Source organism: Argiope bruennichi, chromosome 2 (genome assembly GCF_947563725.1).
Source record: "Argiope bruennichi chromosome 2, qqArgBrue1.1, whole genome shotgun sequence".
NCBI classification, from domain to species: Eukaryota; Metazoa; Arthropoda; class Arachnida; order Araneae; family Araneidae; genus Argiope; species Argiope bruennichi.
Window position 1 is genome coordinate 135626433 of NC_079152.1, and position 18776 is coordinate 135645208.

An 18776-nucleotide genomic window follows, 5' to 3' on the forward strand; every position below is an offset into this window, starting at 1 on the left:
TCAAATGAACTTCTTAAGGAATCTGGGTTTGAGAGTTAAAAAAAAAAACAATTGAAATGAAGTAAAAATTAATTTTAATATTTCTTCATATTCTTTAATATTCATATTTCTTTAATATTCAGATTAGCAATTTTAACTGTTAGAAATTATGCCTATACTTAGAAAATAAAAATATTTTTGTCATTCCTATGTCGTGACCATTTTAATATTCAGCAGTAAACAACTAAACGACACTTTGTTTGTTTCTGCTTCTTTTTTTCTTAAATTGTAACAAACTATCAACTGGTATTCTTCAACTATCAAATCAACACGAAATTCGTTTTAAGATGTCTATCTAATCAAGATACAAAAGCATTGTTTACAAGCCTCACAGTACTTTCTTTTGGTTTGATAACTGACACTAAAGAAAATAATTGTCCCATCTGTATATGTTTTTTCTTAACTACGTGTTTTTAATCAATTTTTTTAAATAAACGTTTTCTTAAAGTTTGAACAGCTCTACTATTAGATTTTTTTGTTTATATATTTAAGATGGAGAAAAACAACTTTATGAAATCAATGAAGGAAGAAAATATTAAAGGTATAATTTTTTTCTTTGATTGCATGTTTTATACAACCGGCAAAAATCACTCGCATGAGATTTCATTTTTGCTGATTAAAAATTCTTTTTTTTTTTTTTTTTTCTGCTTATGAAATTGAGAAATGCACTGTAACAATAGATGCCATATTAAAATGGTAACCATTTATTTAAGATTTATGGATGATGATTTGTTTGAATAAAGTAAAAAATTAATTTATGGTAAAGGAGTGCAGCTTTTATTATAAGCACAAGAGTTTTATCCAATGGAAATTAAATTTGTCATATGCATTTAGATGAAAGATTAATGATGCTGTTACTGTCTGGCAAGAACGAAATTTGATAAGGATGTAACCATTTCAAACACTTTTATTTGCAATACAGTTTTAAAGTATTACTGTAATTCATTTATTAATAAGATGCTTCCAGAGTTATCCATAACTCATCATACCAAGTGCTTTTAACCATTTATATTTCAAGTGCTTTTTGAAAAAAATCACTTTGATCTTTTTTGATTACATAGACGGGAAAAAATTAATTTTTGTTAGATTGAAATCAAAATGCTTTCAGAATGAATTTCAACACATTTAAAATTTATTTTATGTGATAAATAAGTAAATATGAATGTTTTAAAAACTGTTTAATACTTTAAAATATTAATCTAGCATTATTTCATATCTTAACTCTCAAATATTTATTAATATGGTTTATTTGGGGCTTATTATTGTGTAGAGAGAATTTTAAATTGTCAATATGTGTATTTCATAGTTGCAATGATTGTCTATATATATTAGTGTTCAAAGTTTGTAATATAGGAACATTGTGTTTAGCATTCTTAGCTTTTGAGTCATAAAGCATTTATTTAATAGCTGCCTTAAAATTATCTGTCGGATTCTTTGAATTTCTTAAACAAAACAAAAAAGCAGTATCTAGTAAAATAAACATAATTGCTTTATATTTAAAAGTACTCTGTTCATAATACAAAAAGTAAAACTATAAGTAAACATTTACCTATAAGTTATGACATATTATCGTTATCATATAGTTACAATTAAAATAATACTTTTTGAAAGTCTGGTAAAGCTATTTGTATCGGATTTGACCAATAGAAAATTCTTAGTGAGAGAAATGAAGGTCTTATCCTTTCCAAACACATCAAAGAAGTACTACTAGACTTCAAACTCAGTCTGGCCTTATTCAGTATCTAGATCAATGATACCCTTTTTGAAAGAAATTGAAATTTTATCTTTTTGCTGATTACACATGTATTTTGTACTCTCACCCTCAAACTAAATTATATTCATCTGCTCCAACAAGAAAGGTCAGGCTGTTTATTTATTTTATAAATATTTCAATCTGAATCTTACATTTTATGGAAATGCCATACTGCAGCAAAACCAAACAACTAATTCTGATGTCATCTTGGATAAACTTTCTATTTGCCCAAATCATAACCAGAAAATTTCTAATAATTTAAAGCAAGAATTTTCTGAATATCAGTGCACTAATTAGAACTTTTTGGAATAAAAAAAGCAATCTTCTAATTTATAAAACCATGTTTAAGCCTTTAGTGAACTGTACATCAACAAGTTGAATCCAAGAAAGCACCATTAACATTAAGCAACTTGAGGTTCCACAAAATAAAATAGTGCAACAAATCTATGGTATGTATTGGTTTGTTAAAATACAATATTTGTTAAGCAATCTATGCTTAGCCACTTTCAAGGAATTCCTTAAGGAATTGGGAAAACAATTTTTCCAGTCTGCCCTCCATCCCTTAAAGAACACATAATTAAAAAAAAACAAAAAAAAAAAAACAGAAGATGATCTCTTAATAATATAGTTACCATCCAGATAAGGGACTTATTGTTGTGTTTGGTGATGGGCTTTCTCTGTTGTGAAAAATAAAGTTGCTGGTAATGTCTTTATTAGGCATGATTAATTATTTATATCATTTATATTTTAAAATTTCCTTCTACCACTTCTAAATTAAATACTTCATACAATTTAAAACAAGTTAATATATTCAAACTATAGTATATTAACCAAATCTACTTATAATTGCAACTTTGTGTATCTTTCCAGCAATACCTATGTACTGTGGTTAAGAATGTATTATTTAAAAACATTCAATTCAATCTTTGAACATTACCAACATTTCCTCTTAAATTACAGTTTATATAAAGGGAAAACTCTATGATGGATATAACTGAATTATTAAATGGCATTTCAACTAGGGATAAAATTTTAATCTAACAGTATTATATAGTTAACCGTGGATAAGCTAGCATCCAGGGTTTAAGTGATGTTTCTGCTTAATATTTTCATATCTGTGGTTTTATATTCTATGAAAATTTACATATGTTCTTTAAAAACAGTTTTTTTAAACAAGTTTACAATTTTAATTTTTATATTTGTAGAATTTTGAGATTAGAAAGAAAAAGACCACTTGCTTATAATTGTTTATTTTATTATAAATTAGCTGTCTTTGGTGACCAGCTGGTACACCAATCTTAATGCTTTTTAAAATTTTCAATTAAATATTTTATGTAATTTATCTTTTAATAGCTTCTTCATTAAAAATTTTTTTTCAAATTTTGATAGTCATATAATTCACTCACACTATTATAAATGCCTTAAGCCATAATGTACTATGTATCTGTCCAATTTTCTGTCAGCTCCCATAAAATTCCAATTTTAAATTAAAGTGGAAATGATTAAACAACAATTAATATAAAAACATTTTTTTATTGAAACCAAGCATTAAAAAAAAAATATGAGTACTGAAAACACAGTCATTCAGCATTTTAGTCTTATGTGCACTACAGAATAATTTTCATGATTTATGTAATATCTCAAGAATTATACATAAAATTTCTTTGATTTATCACAAAATCCAGTGTTTTAGTTTTAGTTTCAAATGGATTTAAATGACAATAATATGCTGCTTCATTTATACTTCCCTTTGGTCCTGAGGAATCATATCCTGCACAATATTCTTAACACTCCTACTTTTAAGTAAATAAATAAATGTGTCTGTCTACTGCAATCAAATTTGAGCAATTCATTAAGTTTTGTATATTAAAATTTTAGAACTACCAAAATTTTTATAATCTTAGGCAAATCGGACTTGAGATACCCTGGTCCACCAATCTTAGTAGATCTGCCAATCAATCTTGAGATTAGCATATCTTGTTTGAGACGGTCGATGAATTGGTCTAAAATCACCCTTTTTATAGAATAATGATTGATTTAGTTGAATGGAGTGGAACTCTTTTTATTTAAAATATTAATGTCTTACAAATATTTTGTTCAATATTATTCACAGAGAATGTAATAGTCTATGTAAAAATTTGAAATTCGTAATTCATTGGAGCATTTATTGACTCAAGTTAAATATAATTATAATTATTTTCTGCTCTCGGGTGCTCAGGGGTCTTTACCCTCATATGCTATTGCACCTTTCTTTTCGTTTTAAAGCGGACACAGCATCATCATCAAATATTATTATTTAAATCATTTAGACAATTTTGTTAGCAGATGCATAACTGTTACTAATGGTTTACTAATTAGCTGTTAGACCCTGATTAGCATGGATATCCAGCATATATTTAACTATGTTTTCCTTAAATAAAACAGATTTATTGAATTAATTATATAGATAATTGTAAAAAAATCATAGAAAACTTTTTTTTGCATATACATTTTAGAAAATATATTTCATATTTATTTCAAGTCACACAGAAACATGCTGAAAATTACACTTTTATATGTTTAATTTGCAATAATAATTAACTTATTTTTTTAATTTGAGCTTTTGTCAATATGATGGCAACATCTTGATAAAAGCTAATTTTTTTTCCAATGCATGAGTAGCATGCTTGTGCATATTACATTTTATTTTTATTTTGTGTGAAATAAATGGTAAAAAGATATGGTAAAAATATTTTTTTAAAACTTCATTAAAAAGAAAAATTTTTGAACTTTTATATGATGGAAAAATCAATTCTGTGCTGTAATATTTCTAGAAGTTATTGGGGAAGAAAGCCAAAATTTTGCTTAACTATTAATTAATTAAAATTTTAATTCAATATTTAAAAAATTAATATGAGGTGCACATTTCCAACTTCCCAGGTATACATGTGCCAAATTTGGTATTTGTAGGACAAATAGTCTTGTCTGTAGAGCACCAAAACACACACACACATTCAGTTTTATTATTGTAAGAATATACATTATATTTTTAAAATTAGAAAAAAGGCATTTTAGTTATGTTATATCTGTTATTTTAATATTTTTTATTAACATTTTACTTGCATGTTCATTAACCTTAAAATTATGTTAAGTATTAGCAAAATGATATCACTTATTAATAATTCAAACATTTATTCTTCATTTTTATTTATAATGGATACATAAAAAATCTATAGTTATTTTATAATTTTGTAGACAGTCAAATTGGAATATTCTGAGTAATTAAATCTTCTCTACTTGCTAAACTATGTTCTCATGTACAGATCTTTATCATACTGGATAGAAAGAAAAAAAAAAGTTCCTTTAAATTGAAAAAAAATAATAATAGTACATATTTTTAAACATTTATAATCAAGTTTAAATGTTATTTTATTTTACAGGCAACTTGGATAGGCTTCCCACTGTTCTTGTAACAGGTAAGTTTGTTTTTACAATTGGAAGTAAATGATAATTGTTAATTATTTTTACTTTTATTAATTAGCCAAGCATAAAATAATAACCATAAGTACTTTGAATTAATTCAGTAGCATTTATCATCCAATTAAATTTTGATTGCTAAATTAGTTTTACCCATTAACGCCCAACTTAATTTAAAATTGAAATTTTGTTAAAAACTTTTAAAATTATATTCTAAACACTTAAATTAAATATAATATGCAATTAAACTCCACACCATTAATTTGGGATCCAAAATAATTACTGTCCTATAAATAGGACGCTGGGCGGATATGGAAGTTTTTGAACAGTTAGTACTTCTTCTTTCTTTTTAGCTACTTGATTACGTTTCTTTTCCCAAATAATTGAACTTTAATATTTAATGCAAAATAAAATGAAACACAAATAAATTTGACATTTTTTATTAAGTTTAAGCATATTCACACTATTTATGGTAATTTGGAAAACATTTGGTACATAGAGTTACATTACATTTTATTCAAAATGTAAGAGGTTTTCCCTAACAATTTTGTATTTGACATCGTCTTTGTTTTTCTCTTTTACCAATTATATGGCCAACTCTGTCACGTCTAACAGTGTCTATTTCCTTCACCCGAGATGAAATTCTATAACCTGGTCTACCGATTTGTTTTTGTCCTGTGTTGCCTTCTTTTAGATAGGCTAGTGCAATATGTCTCCTTATTTCTTTGATACTCTTTTTCTCTGTATTTACCATGTTGTAAATAACGCAGGTATTTACAACAGCCATGTCTACAATTCGGGTAAAAATTGGCCAATACCATTTTTTTCCACGGATCTTTATGGTATGTTTCGCTAAAAGCCAATCATGAGAATCAACACCACCCATGTTTTTTTTATAATTATTTACGAGACATGGCTGTTCGATTTTATTTTTTTCAGCTTTTCCTTTTACACGCCTTGAAACAGATGTTAGTGGCTCAATTATGTCAAAATTTGTCGCAAGTGTAACGCATTTGTTATCATTCCATTTTACCGCAGTAATTTTATTTTTCACATCAAAGTAGAAATCATGTGAACCACGGCTAGTCTTTTTTAAAGTAGAATCAATTTCAAGGGGACAATGCTGTATTCTGTCACTTCTTATTGTTCCTGTTGCTCGAAATCCACTCTTTCTTAGGTCAACTAACAAATTTTAGGAATTAAAAAAAATTATCAAAATAAACTATATGACTCTTGGGATCAGTAAATGGCTGAAGGATTTTTTTTTTACAACTTGAGTTTCCAAGGACTCTTTTGAAAGAACCACGGTAGAAGCAGCACCGACAACTTCCTTGCCGCAATACAAATCAAAATTATAGCAGTAACCATTGTGCCCACATCTTATACCCGAGTTTCAGTGTCATCAAAACCTTTTTCATCTGTTAATTCATGTACTTCAGGTGGTAAAACAATAATTTCGGACACTAATTACTCCGAAAATAGATATTCTACAACTTCCTCAGCGGTTTAAAAAAAAAAAAACTGCGACATCTTGAGCACCTATGAAATAAACTACATATCAGAAAATTTAACGAATCCGCCCAGCGTCCTATTTTTAGGACAGTAGTTTAAATTTGTAATTAAAACTATTAAAAGTAAAAATAATTTTAAAACGTTATAAGATATCTGATAATAGAATATCTGAAATATAAATTCTGAAAAAATATTTAAATTTTCCTTTAAAACCTTTTTGTACGATTACAATGAAATTCAGCAAGAAAAAATCATGAAAATGGCGAAGTTTACGTGTCTGCAGTTGGCTGAAAAATGCTTCCATCTGGTCCAAATTGGTTTAAGTAAGTAGGGTGAAACCCTTACTCTTCAGGGGGCAGAAAAAGAATAGTCGAAACGTAGAATAGCTTTATTTATAATGGTGAAAATGAACTGTTCTATAAATATGACGCTGGGCGGAAACGGGTTAATGTGGCTTTCTCAATGAAAAAAAAAGCAAGCCAGTTATTTTTTTATTTAGTGTACTTTTCAAGCAAATGTTCAACTAATGAAAAAGTATTATGTGATATTTTAAATTATTTATAATGAGCCATTTGGGTCATATCTAGTCATTTTATGTCTGATGATGAAATATATTTACAGGATTTGGGCCATTTAGAAATCATTCTGAGAATTCCAGCTGGCTCACTGTTAAAGAACTTCTTAATCTTAATATAACTGATTTTAATATCATTGCCAAAGAGTTGCCTGTAGAGTATGAGTTTGTATCCAAAGCTGTACCTGAATTATGGGAGAAACACAAGCCAAAGGTATTAATCATTTATTGAATTTTGTATACAATTCCTATAATTATTACATTTATATAACAGTTTCTTGTTCTTTACTGGCACTACAGCTTCGTATAAAACTTGGTCTTATACGAAGACTTGGTCGTATAAATTTTGTTCTGTTCTTGGCTAAAGTCTTCTAATTTGTCAACTTAATAGTTTTCAAGTCTTTTTTTCTAGGCAGTCAGTCAACCTAAGTTTTGGTCTCCCTCTTTTTCAAGTACTAAATCAGAGCTACTGCGGCACGGGGTAACTAGAAATTTAAAAATCATCTAAAAAGCAAGTAAAATGCAAGGAAATTCGAACATTTCCATAAACACTGATTGAATTTTAAAAATTTGAGTTTTTTAGTTATTTTTTTTTCTCATCTAAAAAATGATGATCTCAAATCATTGCAAGAATAAAAGGTTATAGCCTTAGCACAAAAATGAAACAACTGTATAATCGTGAAACTCGCTCATATTTTACTCATTTCCTTTTTTTTTTTTTTTTTTTCCCCCTGTATAGATCAGTTTGATTTCAATTTCAGAGACTTTTGTTTTCATTTTATTAGATTTCCATATTGCAGTTAATGTGGATATATGAGACCTATAACTGCTTGAGAGGACAGAATAAATTTCTCTATTGGGAATAGCAACATTCATTCTGCGGAAGCAGCAAAGTGTTGTTTATTCAATCATACTTAAATGGTTTGTTCATTATTTCAGAAACTGTGAACTTATTCAGAGTAGATTAGAGAATATTTTTTAATCAATGAGCTGCTCAAAATTCGTATTTAATTTAGATTGGGTGGATAAAAATATGAGCTAACTAACTTTGTTGAATGGGTTAGAGAAGTTTTGCAAAATCCATTAGCTGCATACTTCTTGATTTCTAAGAAGATAATAAGCTAAAGTAATATGGAAAAACAGGCATATATAAGTCATGCTAAAAGAAATAAAATGTACAAATTTGTGTGCCAGTTACAAAAGTTCATAATCTGTATTGGACATTGTATATAAAAAGAAGGCAAGAGAAGATGACAAGTGAAATTTGATGCCCAAAAATAAGCCTTTTGAACTTTTTAATTCAAGAATACGCGTTTGAAGCTGAATCCTTTTTTGCATTAAAAGTTGTTGCAGCACATCTGTCGTTCAATGATACGTTGGAAATATTTTTACATATGTTCACTAATTGTGAAATAGCCAAAAACTGTACTTTAAGTTGTAAAAAAATGTACATTATTTGTTATTGATATGCTCCAATTTTTTCTTTTTTTTTTTCTTCAATGATCTCTTAAGAAATCTAAACAGTAAAAAATTTGTAATATTCTTTTAACTAATTTTCACAAAAATAACAAATGGATCATATTGTAAGGTATTTTTGTGAATTAACCAATAGCATCACCACACAATTTGGGAATTCAATATTTTTAAGTAATACCACTGCTCAAGGATTGTTTGAGAATTTTAAAGAAGTTATATTAAGTTTGGACATATAATTACTTTTACAAATTAGTATGGATGGACCAAATGTAAATTTAAAATTTATTAAATTTGTCAAAGAACTTCTGTTGAAAAATGATTGTACAATTTTAGAAATAGATACTTGTGAAACATACACATAATCCATTGAGCCTTTCAGTATGAACATCTTAGAAGTATAGTTAATAATAATTTTTATTATATAAATTATTTGACCTAGAATTTAATTTTTGTTATATATTTTAATGAAGATTCATTTATAAATTTTTTTCTAAAAATACACGAAGTTTTTGCTCAATTTTCAAAACTAAAACTTAGAACTTAAATTTTTTCCAATGTATGGTAAAAATATTGATTTTTTTTCAGCAGTTGCCTATAAGAAAAAAAAAATTAAAAATTAGTATATCAATAAATAATTATCCATATTAAATAATCAAATGTATATAAACTCTATACTTCTGAATAAACTGAAGATTATGTATCAATATTAATTTTTAGTAATATTATTTTGATATTTTAGCAACATAATTAAATGCATTTTCTAATTTAAAATACAGTTTTATGGAAGGATTGTGCAAAAACTATGAATTAATGACAAAAATGTAATTTAACAAATGTTATTTACTATATCATATGTTTGGTAATTTATTGTTAAATTTATAAATAATAATTTTTTAATAATTATGTAAATAACTTTTCCTGTTTATGTTCTTTAAACATTTTATTAATAAACTATCATTCAACTAAGATTTTTTTATATTTCATGTATTTATTTTGAAAAATTCTATTAATATTGGTCTTATTATTATTTATTCATGTTTTACTTCTATTAAAACATTGAGGACTTTTTGCAAGTTTTTACTGGTGCATTCCAAACAGTATTTATAGCAAAACAGAATTACTTTCTTTTATCTTTAAAAAAAATAATAATAATTTAATTTTAATGTAGCTTGTTGTTCACTGTGGTATGTCTGAGCAAGCCAAATGTATCACTCTTGAAAAAGTAGCTTACAATGCTGATTACCATGGCTGTGATATTAAAGGGCAAGTGCCTCAACTCAATATTTGTTGTGAAAATGGCCCGGAAAAACTCAGCACTGCTATAGACATTGATTCAGTTTTAGAAGATGTTGCTTCATCAAATGTTTGTGTAAAAGCTGTATCATCAGAAAATGCTGGAAGGTAAAAATTTTAATCCAAATTTTATTTTAGCTGTTAAATTTTACAACTATTTTATAAAATATATATATTTAGAAAAATAGTTTGTGGATATTTATCTAATATTATATAACAATAATAAACTATATATAAAAAAGGACCAGGAATTTTTTGATATAATATTATTAGCTGCCTTTGGCAACCAGCTTGCTCACCAAGATTGTAGATTTTTTTTAGATTATTAAACAATTAATATGGAATGCATTTTTAAAAATTTCTGTTTATTTGATACAACTTAAAAGCAAGACTTGAACGGAATCGTTCTGCAACAAATTATTGTGGGCACAAATTAAAAGTGTATATATTATGAAATATAAGCGGAAATGTAAAACCTGTTTCAGAATTAATGATAAAAAAAGTAATTTTTTATCTTAATTTTAGCATTAGCAAAAGCACATGATTGAATATTTTGATGGCTCAGTTTAAATTTCATAACATTAAAAAAGCAACTGAAATGAGCATAAAAAGTTTTTTTCAAAGCAAACTAAACCAAACCTAACATTAAAAACATCGTTACATTGTAAATTAAACTTGAAGAATTTATTAAAAATAAAGAAAAAAACTATATAGAAATGAAATTAATTTTGTAAAGAGATAAATTTTTTTTCTTAGTTTTAAGATAATGCAAAAAACCTCTTTGGGAAATAAATTGCTTTGGCAGTCATTTCTTTCCAGTAGATAAATTGTAGTAAGTAGCCATAGTGATGGTTAAGCCTATTTTCACTCTCATTTATTAAAGTTTATTTCTTTTTCTGACTGAATGGTTTGATATGGCGAGTAGCATTTATTTTGTAATAATTTTATTTAATTGTGAAATGTTGAATTACATGCAGCTGTAAAAACACTGAATAAAGTAGCATGCTGAAGCTTTCGTATATAAATAATTTTACATTTCTTTGCTGCCATTCTGTAATTAGAGTGATTTCTGTGCCACATTCATTAGTGTTATATATATATATAGATTTCTAGAAATTGATATGCAATAGGTTTTATCAATGTTAACATAATAAGATTTATTATTTAATATATTTTTTATTAATGGCTCTTTGTTTAATATGACAGTTTAATTAATACATCCTTAAATGCTGCCATGCTTTAATTTTAACATTATTCCATTAGTAACAATACATCATTAATGTTTGATTAAGGGTGTTACCTCTAAGAATTGGCAGGTTTTTGTCTGCTGCTTTACTAGAATTGTATTGCCTTTTAATTTATGTATAAATGGTATATGTTTTTATCTTATTAATTAGTTTTCTATTAGTTCTTTTGGCTTTTGTTTCATATTAAGCCATACTTATTAATAGTTATTAATTTTCTCAGTGTTCTTAAAATTTCTAAAACAGATAAAATGCACTGTTCATAAATTTTGTACCTTTGTATTATACTAATTTTAAAATTTTTTGGAAAAAGTGACTATTTGCTAGAAATTACATTAAATTTTTTAAATTAATTTTATTATAATGACAATTTTTTTCAGTGATGCATCATTTTTTTCTATAATCAATTTTATTCTATATTTCTTTCTAATTTGCTAAATAAGAAAAGTATGTGAAATTTTAAAATTTGATCTGTGAGTCACCATTATGACTATCTGTATGCCAAATTTCATGGCTGTGAGATAGATTTTTCTGGACATTACATGCAAAACTTACTGAATACAAACAATTTTTCACGATGATAAATAAAACAGCTAAAATTTGGAGGTCATTAATAGTTAGTAAATAATGGTCACAGGAGTATGGCTTTCATTAAGCTGTCTTTGATTATATATTTTCTAATTTTAAAAAAATCAGCTGGTTGTTTATCACATTTTGAGCATCACAAAATTCTGTTCTGTTCACACTGTTTAAATCCCTTAGAGTCTAATTTAAATCCCTTAGTTTTTCACTGTTAAAAACTAAGTTTAAGCATAGGCTAAAATTTTCAGTCAATGTGATTCAATATATAATTTAAAAAATCATTAATTCATTCCAAATACAGTTGTTCAGAGTCACTTGCTGGAAAATATTCAGTGATAATTATAAATACCAAAAATCCCTTAAAGCTATTGTTCAAATAATAATTGAGTGAACTTTTATTCCATAAACACAAATTCTTCATTAACTAAAAAATTAGCCACTTTTTATATTTTTAATGAACTTTTTCAGTTCTCAAACAAAAATAATTGACAAATAGGCACCTCTCGGTATTATAAAATTTCTCTAGAGATAATTGTGTAATATGATATTTAACATGATTGCCATTTTAATTAATGATTAGATAACATTTTGATAAGAAATCATAAAAATAGAGATTGCATTTTATACTTCATGCAATTATATTTGGACAGTTGGCTCCAGTTTACTTTAGTTTTTTAAAAAAATATTTATGTTTAAAAATTTGCCATATAAAAGGGATATTTTCTCTTTTTTATGTGAATGGTTGGTTAGTTTGAAGGAACACAATTTTGTCTTTTTATCATGTCATTTTCATTCTGTTTTGGTTAACTTTGAGGTTGTTTGTGACTTTTAAAATGAAGAGGCTGATATTTTGGAAGAATATCTAGTTTTTATGTAAACATTATGAAATATTCACTTTTATCCTTTCCAATTATCCTTAGCATTTCTGGCAGAAAACTGAAAACTGTCTTTATCTTTTCTTAAAAAATAACTAAATTGTATTTCTTGCCATATTACAAATGGGAAGATACAATCGTTGTTTCATAATTTTGGCATTAAATTGTCTTAGTAACAAGTTTAAAATGACAAAGAATCATAATTCACTTAAAGAACTTAGTGGAAATAAAGTTTCTGGCATTTGTATATTGGCCATATACAAATGCCAGAATATATTAGGAAATTGTTTGAATTATATCTTCCTTTTGATTTCTTATGAAAGCTGTTGTTTTAGTGATCTGATATCATCAAATAAAATAATATTTATTTAAAATTTTAAAAATGAAAATTGCAGTTAAATTTTTCAATAAGAATTTTTTAAAAAATAATCTTTATAAGCATGTTTGTATTAGTATTCTAAAGTGTAGAAACAATTTTTTTTTTTAATAAAAAGAACTGTATGTCATAGCAAAATGTAGCATTAAATAAATTAGTATTTTAATTATTTTCATAATGGATACAGATTTTTAATGATTATTTTAATATGTTGATTGGGATTTAATTTCCCACCATATTATATTCAATGCCTCATGTTTTTATTAATTTTCCTTTCATTTCCCCATTTTTGACTTAAAAAATATTTTCATCTTTTTAGTTATTAATACATTGCATAATTCATTTATTTTTATGAAATCTTTGTTATCAGTTTTCATCATATTGACTACAAAGTCATGTCAACCATACGGTATTAAAATTAACCAATTTGTTGATAATGTAATTTTGAAAATATTAAAATGTTGAATTATCATTGGGAATACACAGCTATCAAAGTTTCAGAACTCTAGCACATGAGAAAATGAGTGAAAAATTGATTACAAACATTAATTAGTCAAGTTAAATAAAAGCATGCAAAAGGCATTTTAATGAGACAAAAGAGTGAACCTAATAGAAATATTTATTTAGAAGCACTTAATAGATTTGAGTTTCTAAAATGTAAAGAAATTGATGTATATCTTTCTGAATTTAGATAATATCAAAAATGCCAGTATGTAAATTAATTAAGAATGAAATTTCAAGTATTAGTTACTATATCAATTAGTTCTGCAATTAATTAAAAGCAAATAATACTGTCCAGTTATTTGTAACATATAAATTTTACCATGTATTTTGATAATATTCTGTTGATATAAAAATAAAAGGGTTATGCTTCTAATACTGTGCTTAAATTATAAGTATCATGTGCATTTATTGCTATAATTTTTGTCATTAACTTTTGTATTATATATTTGCAGGTATCTCTGTGAATTCACGTTTTATACATCATTGAAAGTAAATAGAAATGCTGCCTTTGTGCATGTTCCACCCATAAATCAGCCATACAGTGCCAGAGCAATGGCTCAAGCTCTAGCCCTTATTATATCTGCAATGTTGAAACAAATTAAAAATACATAATACTCTGTTTAAAAATATTACTCATTTTTACTAAAAAGTGTTTGATTTTCAGGCTGATTGGAATGGGATAATTTTTTAAACTTTAAATAAAACTTTTGTTTTTAAGTAGATCTAAAGTAATAAAATTTTGTGCCTAGGGTATTCTAAAATAAGATTCAATTTTTCCAATGAAAATAACCAAGATATATTTGTTAAGCTTTTATTTTTAACCTGTTTTGTATTTGTATGTTTATTGTTTCAGTGCTGAAGATTGATATGATCATGCAGCTCCATTTTTTTAAAAATGAAATCTCATAAAAAATAATAGACATCTGTGTTTGTGTATGGCAGGGAATTTAACTGTAAAGATAATTTTTTCCTTAATTAAATTCTTTTTTATTATTTTTAAAAATGACCTTTGAAAAGTTGTTATAGATTTTGCAAATCTATTCTTTACTTCAAGCTTATTATACTTTTACCCTCCTGTATGATTCCTATCTTAATTTTTTTATCTTAATTTGTTGAATTATAATGTTAAGATATCATCACTCAAAATAAAATTGATCATGTATTAGGTATGACCTTTTTTTGTTTTCACATTTGGTAATCTTTGTGTATGTATATAAAGATTCTTTTATAACTCCTGTTTGATAATAATTATAATATTACTGATGTATAGTCAGAGAAAAAAAAAAGTCATGTTGTTTTATTCTGGCATCATTCATCATACAATCATTACAAAAAAGCGTCATTTGAAATCAAAAAGTGTCATATTCTTATATTGAAATTAGAATAAATTTCCAAAGGTAACACCCATTTTTCTCATTAAATTTTAAAACTATATTAAATGTTATTCGTGAAAACCATGTTTCAGTAGTTAAGGTCTTTTCATTTCGAAATTATGAATTAACAAAATTTAGATTATGTTAAAATTAATTTGGAACTTTTATTCATATCTTAAAAACTTATTGGCCTAAACTCTTTTTATTGCAAAAACATTAAGATATTCTTCATATTTTTGCATACATATTTAATATGAGAAAAATCGCAGAATTTGAGTTTTAAAACTTTTAAATTGAAATTTATGTAGATTTTAACATAAATGAAGGACAAGACTATTTCATGAGGATATACAAAATGTTAGCTCATTCCTATAAGTTGTTTGCCCATTATATTTCTTCTGCATTTGCTCCTGATACGTGCATTTAAGAGCACATTCACAAATATCAAAAGTTTTTTATTTGGTACTGAAATACTGCTGATCAAATATCATTTTCTGCATTGTTGTAATATGAAAATGTATTTTAAAAATTCGTCAGTGGCTAAAAATATGGATTTTTTTAAAAAAAAATTTGATTTAATTGTCACAGTATTTTATTAATAGTCGCAACTTTTAAATGTGGAGGATAGTCTCTGTCCTTGTAATATTCTAGAATTTGTATTTGTCAGCTCATATAATGTCACTTACAGAATACAACAAATTCTTGAAAAATGGACTTTTATTTCATAATAAATACTTTGTAGGATTTAACTATTTAGTTTTATAAACATTCTGACAAATTATTTCTCTTAATTATTTAAAAAATAATGAACTCATGGTATATCAATCTGAATTTGTTCTCCGGTTATTTTTTTCATGAAAAATCTATTCACGACATTTAAAAAACAAAATGTTGTCATATTGAATTTTAAAATTTGTTCAATTTTAATTATCTAGAAAAACCCGTATGAAAAGTTTTTACACTGCATCTTTTAGTATTCATTATTATCTTTACAATAGTATTTCAAATTTTCACATACGATGATCGATTGCAAAATAAATCTGGGTGACTTCTTTTTCCCTCTCTCTCGACTGTACTACTTGGATATTTTTACTCAATTCAAATTCCCTATCCCCAATTTATTTTTATATAGGGTTTCTAACATAATAATTTTTTTTTTAATTTAATTAATAAATCTCTATTATTTTATAATTTTTTTTTAAATCTTACATAAGTCCTAATAAGAAACTTTCTCTTTCATGTATTAAATGCATCATTAACATTATCTGTTCTTTTAATTTAATTTTTATAGCTTTCTTTTATATCCTTTCCTTATTTTTTTATTATTTTTCCAAAATTCAAGACTGCTGAGAGATTTTTTCCTATCCAGATATATTTTCCTTTTCTCTCACTCAAAAATTACACATGTGAATTCCTTAAAATAAAAGTAATAAATCAGTTTTTAAAAACACACTTTTATTAGTACAATAAAAAAAAATTTTTTTTTTTAGTCTTAATTTATATCATAAATATTATGGAATTTCTAGATTAATCAAATTTTGAAAAGATTAAAGTAATATATTGTCATTGAGAAAATGCAAATGTGTTTTGAAATTTTAGACTCAGGCAGCAAATCTATTACAAAATTCCATCTGTACGAACATGAAAAGTGTAGTTAAATAAAAGTGTGTTATTAAGATAACTACTGCATTATATATATATATATATATATATATATATATATATAATATCAGTTGCAGATTGTCAGGTCATTTTGAGTCATTCCATTTAATGAACAAATTAAAACTAGTTATTTTGCAGATTTGACAATGAATTTGTATTTATAATACATTTTGAATAAAATATTATGTAATGAATTCATTATTAAATTATCATTAATTTTAATGGATTATTATTATTTCTTATAAAATAAAAATTGTGAAATTTATTATTGATTGACATGATTTTTTGGGTGAAGTGAAGAATAGTGTGCCCCGAGTTTGTCGCCAATATGGCAAAGCAGCGGAATACTCTTCTAGCAACCCTAATGTTGTTTTGTTTACTACTTTTTGCAATGGTTGAGTTGTGCATAAACTACAACTATGTTATAAAAAATGTTAAATTAAAAATATTAAAAAATTATCGATTAAAGATTTTAATTTTGTTCTTTATTATAATTAAAAGTTTATTAAATAAAGAAAGTTAAGCTTATAATTAAAGGTTATTTTATTCTTTCTTTCTTTTTTTAAATGTGAATACGAGCAGAATATATTTATTCTTTTGAAATTTTTAATTGTTAGTATGCGCTTTAAAAAATCGTCTAAATTCTTACTTTACGAAATCGTCTGCATTCTCAGTTTAAAAGGCAGCTGCAATGGAATTCTTCGCAGTTCTCGTAATTCTTTTGGTGCTCTAACGGTTGTTCCCTTGATAATTTGTTACGTCGGCAATTATACAAGAATGGATGTCGGGTAAATGGGATGGAAGACAGTATTTCTTACCTGCAGAAGGGAGAGTGGAATATATATATATATATATATATATTACGAGTTGATGAAGTTAGGAAAGGATGCTTGTTTGGAATTTTGTATGGGGAATGGTCTGATTGCTTCTAAATGTGTATATCCGGTGTGTGGTGAGAATATGAAATTGGTTGATTTGGATGACAAAATCGATTGAAAGATCTGGTGTTGCAGAAAGAAAGGATTGAATCCGCACCATATCCCTTCATTCTTTCTTTTCTATTGATTATGTACTGTTTCTGTTATCCACACAGTCCTTATATGGAATGTGCTAGCGAAGCTACAAGGTTCCTGCTCCCGCTGCTAGCAAAGCCATAGGATGTTTTTTTTAAGTTAAAAAATTCTGCCCGGTGCCTTCTACAGATGCCGAAGGCACCGGGCAGTCTAAAAAAAAATACAATACTTATCAGTAAAAAATCATAATTACTTAGCGGAAAGTGGTGACCGTAACTATTCCGCAGCAGTGTTTATTTGCTTTGATCGCCATCTATTGGCGTCTTGGCATCCTTGGCGCAGCAATAGGCATACTAAAATTCACTTTTACCGATTTTTTTATATGAATAACTGCAATTATTTGTATTTATTAAAGTTTGTTTCTAGAATATAATTTCTTTTTTTTTAAAGTTCTTGATAATGAAAACTATTTTGCATTTTTAAAAACAGTGTTTGCAAAGTAACATTAATGAAGTTCCTATTTTTATGAAATGCATCATTCATTGGAAAGATGTATAAAAGCTAGTTTCAATTGTATAAGCTTTCAGTTGTTTATTTATGCTGGCATTTTAATGTTATACAATAAAACTGTCCACTTATAGAGCTTCATTTTAGCTCAATTGTATTTTAATAATTCAAAATAAAATTCTTTTTACATTATTTAGTTATTTTTTTAACATATTTTTTGATATAATTCGAGACTAACACAGAATTTGTGGGAGAGAGAATGCAATAAAATTCTTATTCTATTTAAAATAATCTTTTTTTTTCCCCCATTCTTAAAACTGTAGGTACAAATACAAATTCACAGGGTGCATAGCATCATGAAAAGTTCTTAAATTTGAAAAATGCTTAATTTTCTCAAGAAATGCAAAGAAAATTTTGTTTTGCTTCCCCAAATGTTGAATGCAATAAATCGAAAACATGATCATAAATGTTTGTTCACTGAATGTATGAAAAAAGAATTCATAGAAGAAGAAAGGGTGAAATAGATTCAGGGTGTCA

At 26.0% G+C, this 18776-nt stretch overlaps 1 protein-coding gene across 1 annotated transcript; it reads left to right on the forward strand.

Annotated features, from left to right (window-relative positions):
- The first annotated feature begins 235 nt into the window (after positions 1-235).
- On the forward strand, positions 236-18435 carry LOC129959436 (pyroglutamyl-peptidase 1-like). Its single transcript, XM_056072270.1, has 5 exons — positions 236-580; positions 5212-5247; positions 7382-7548; positions 9979-10211; positions 14137-18435. The coding sequence occupies exons 1-5, from the start codon at positions 532-534 to the stop codon at positions 14294-14296; spliced, it is 645 nt and encodes a 214-aa protein (XP_055928245.1). The 5' UTR covers positions 236-531; the 3' UTR covers positions 14297-18435.
- Positions 18436-18776: the final 341 nt, after the last annotated feature.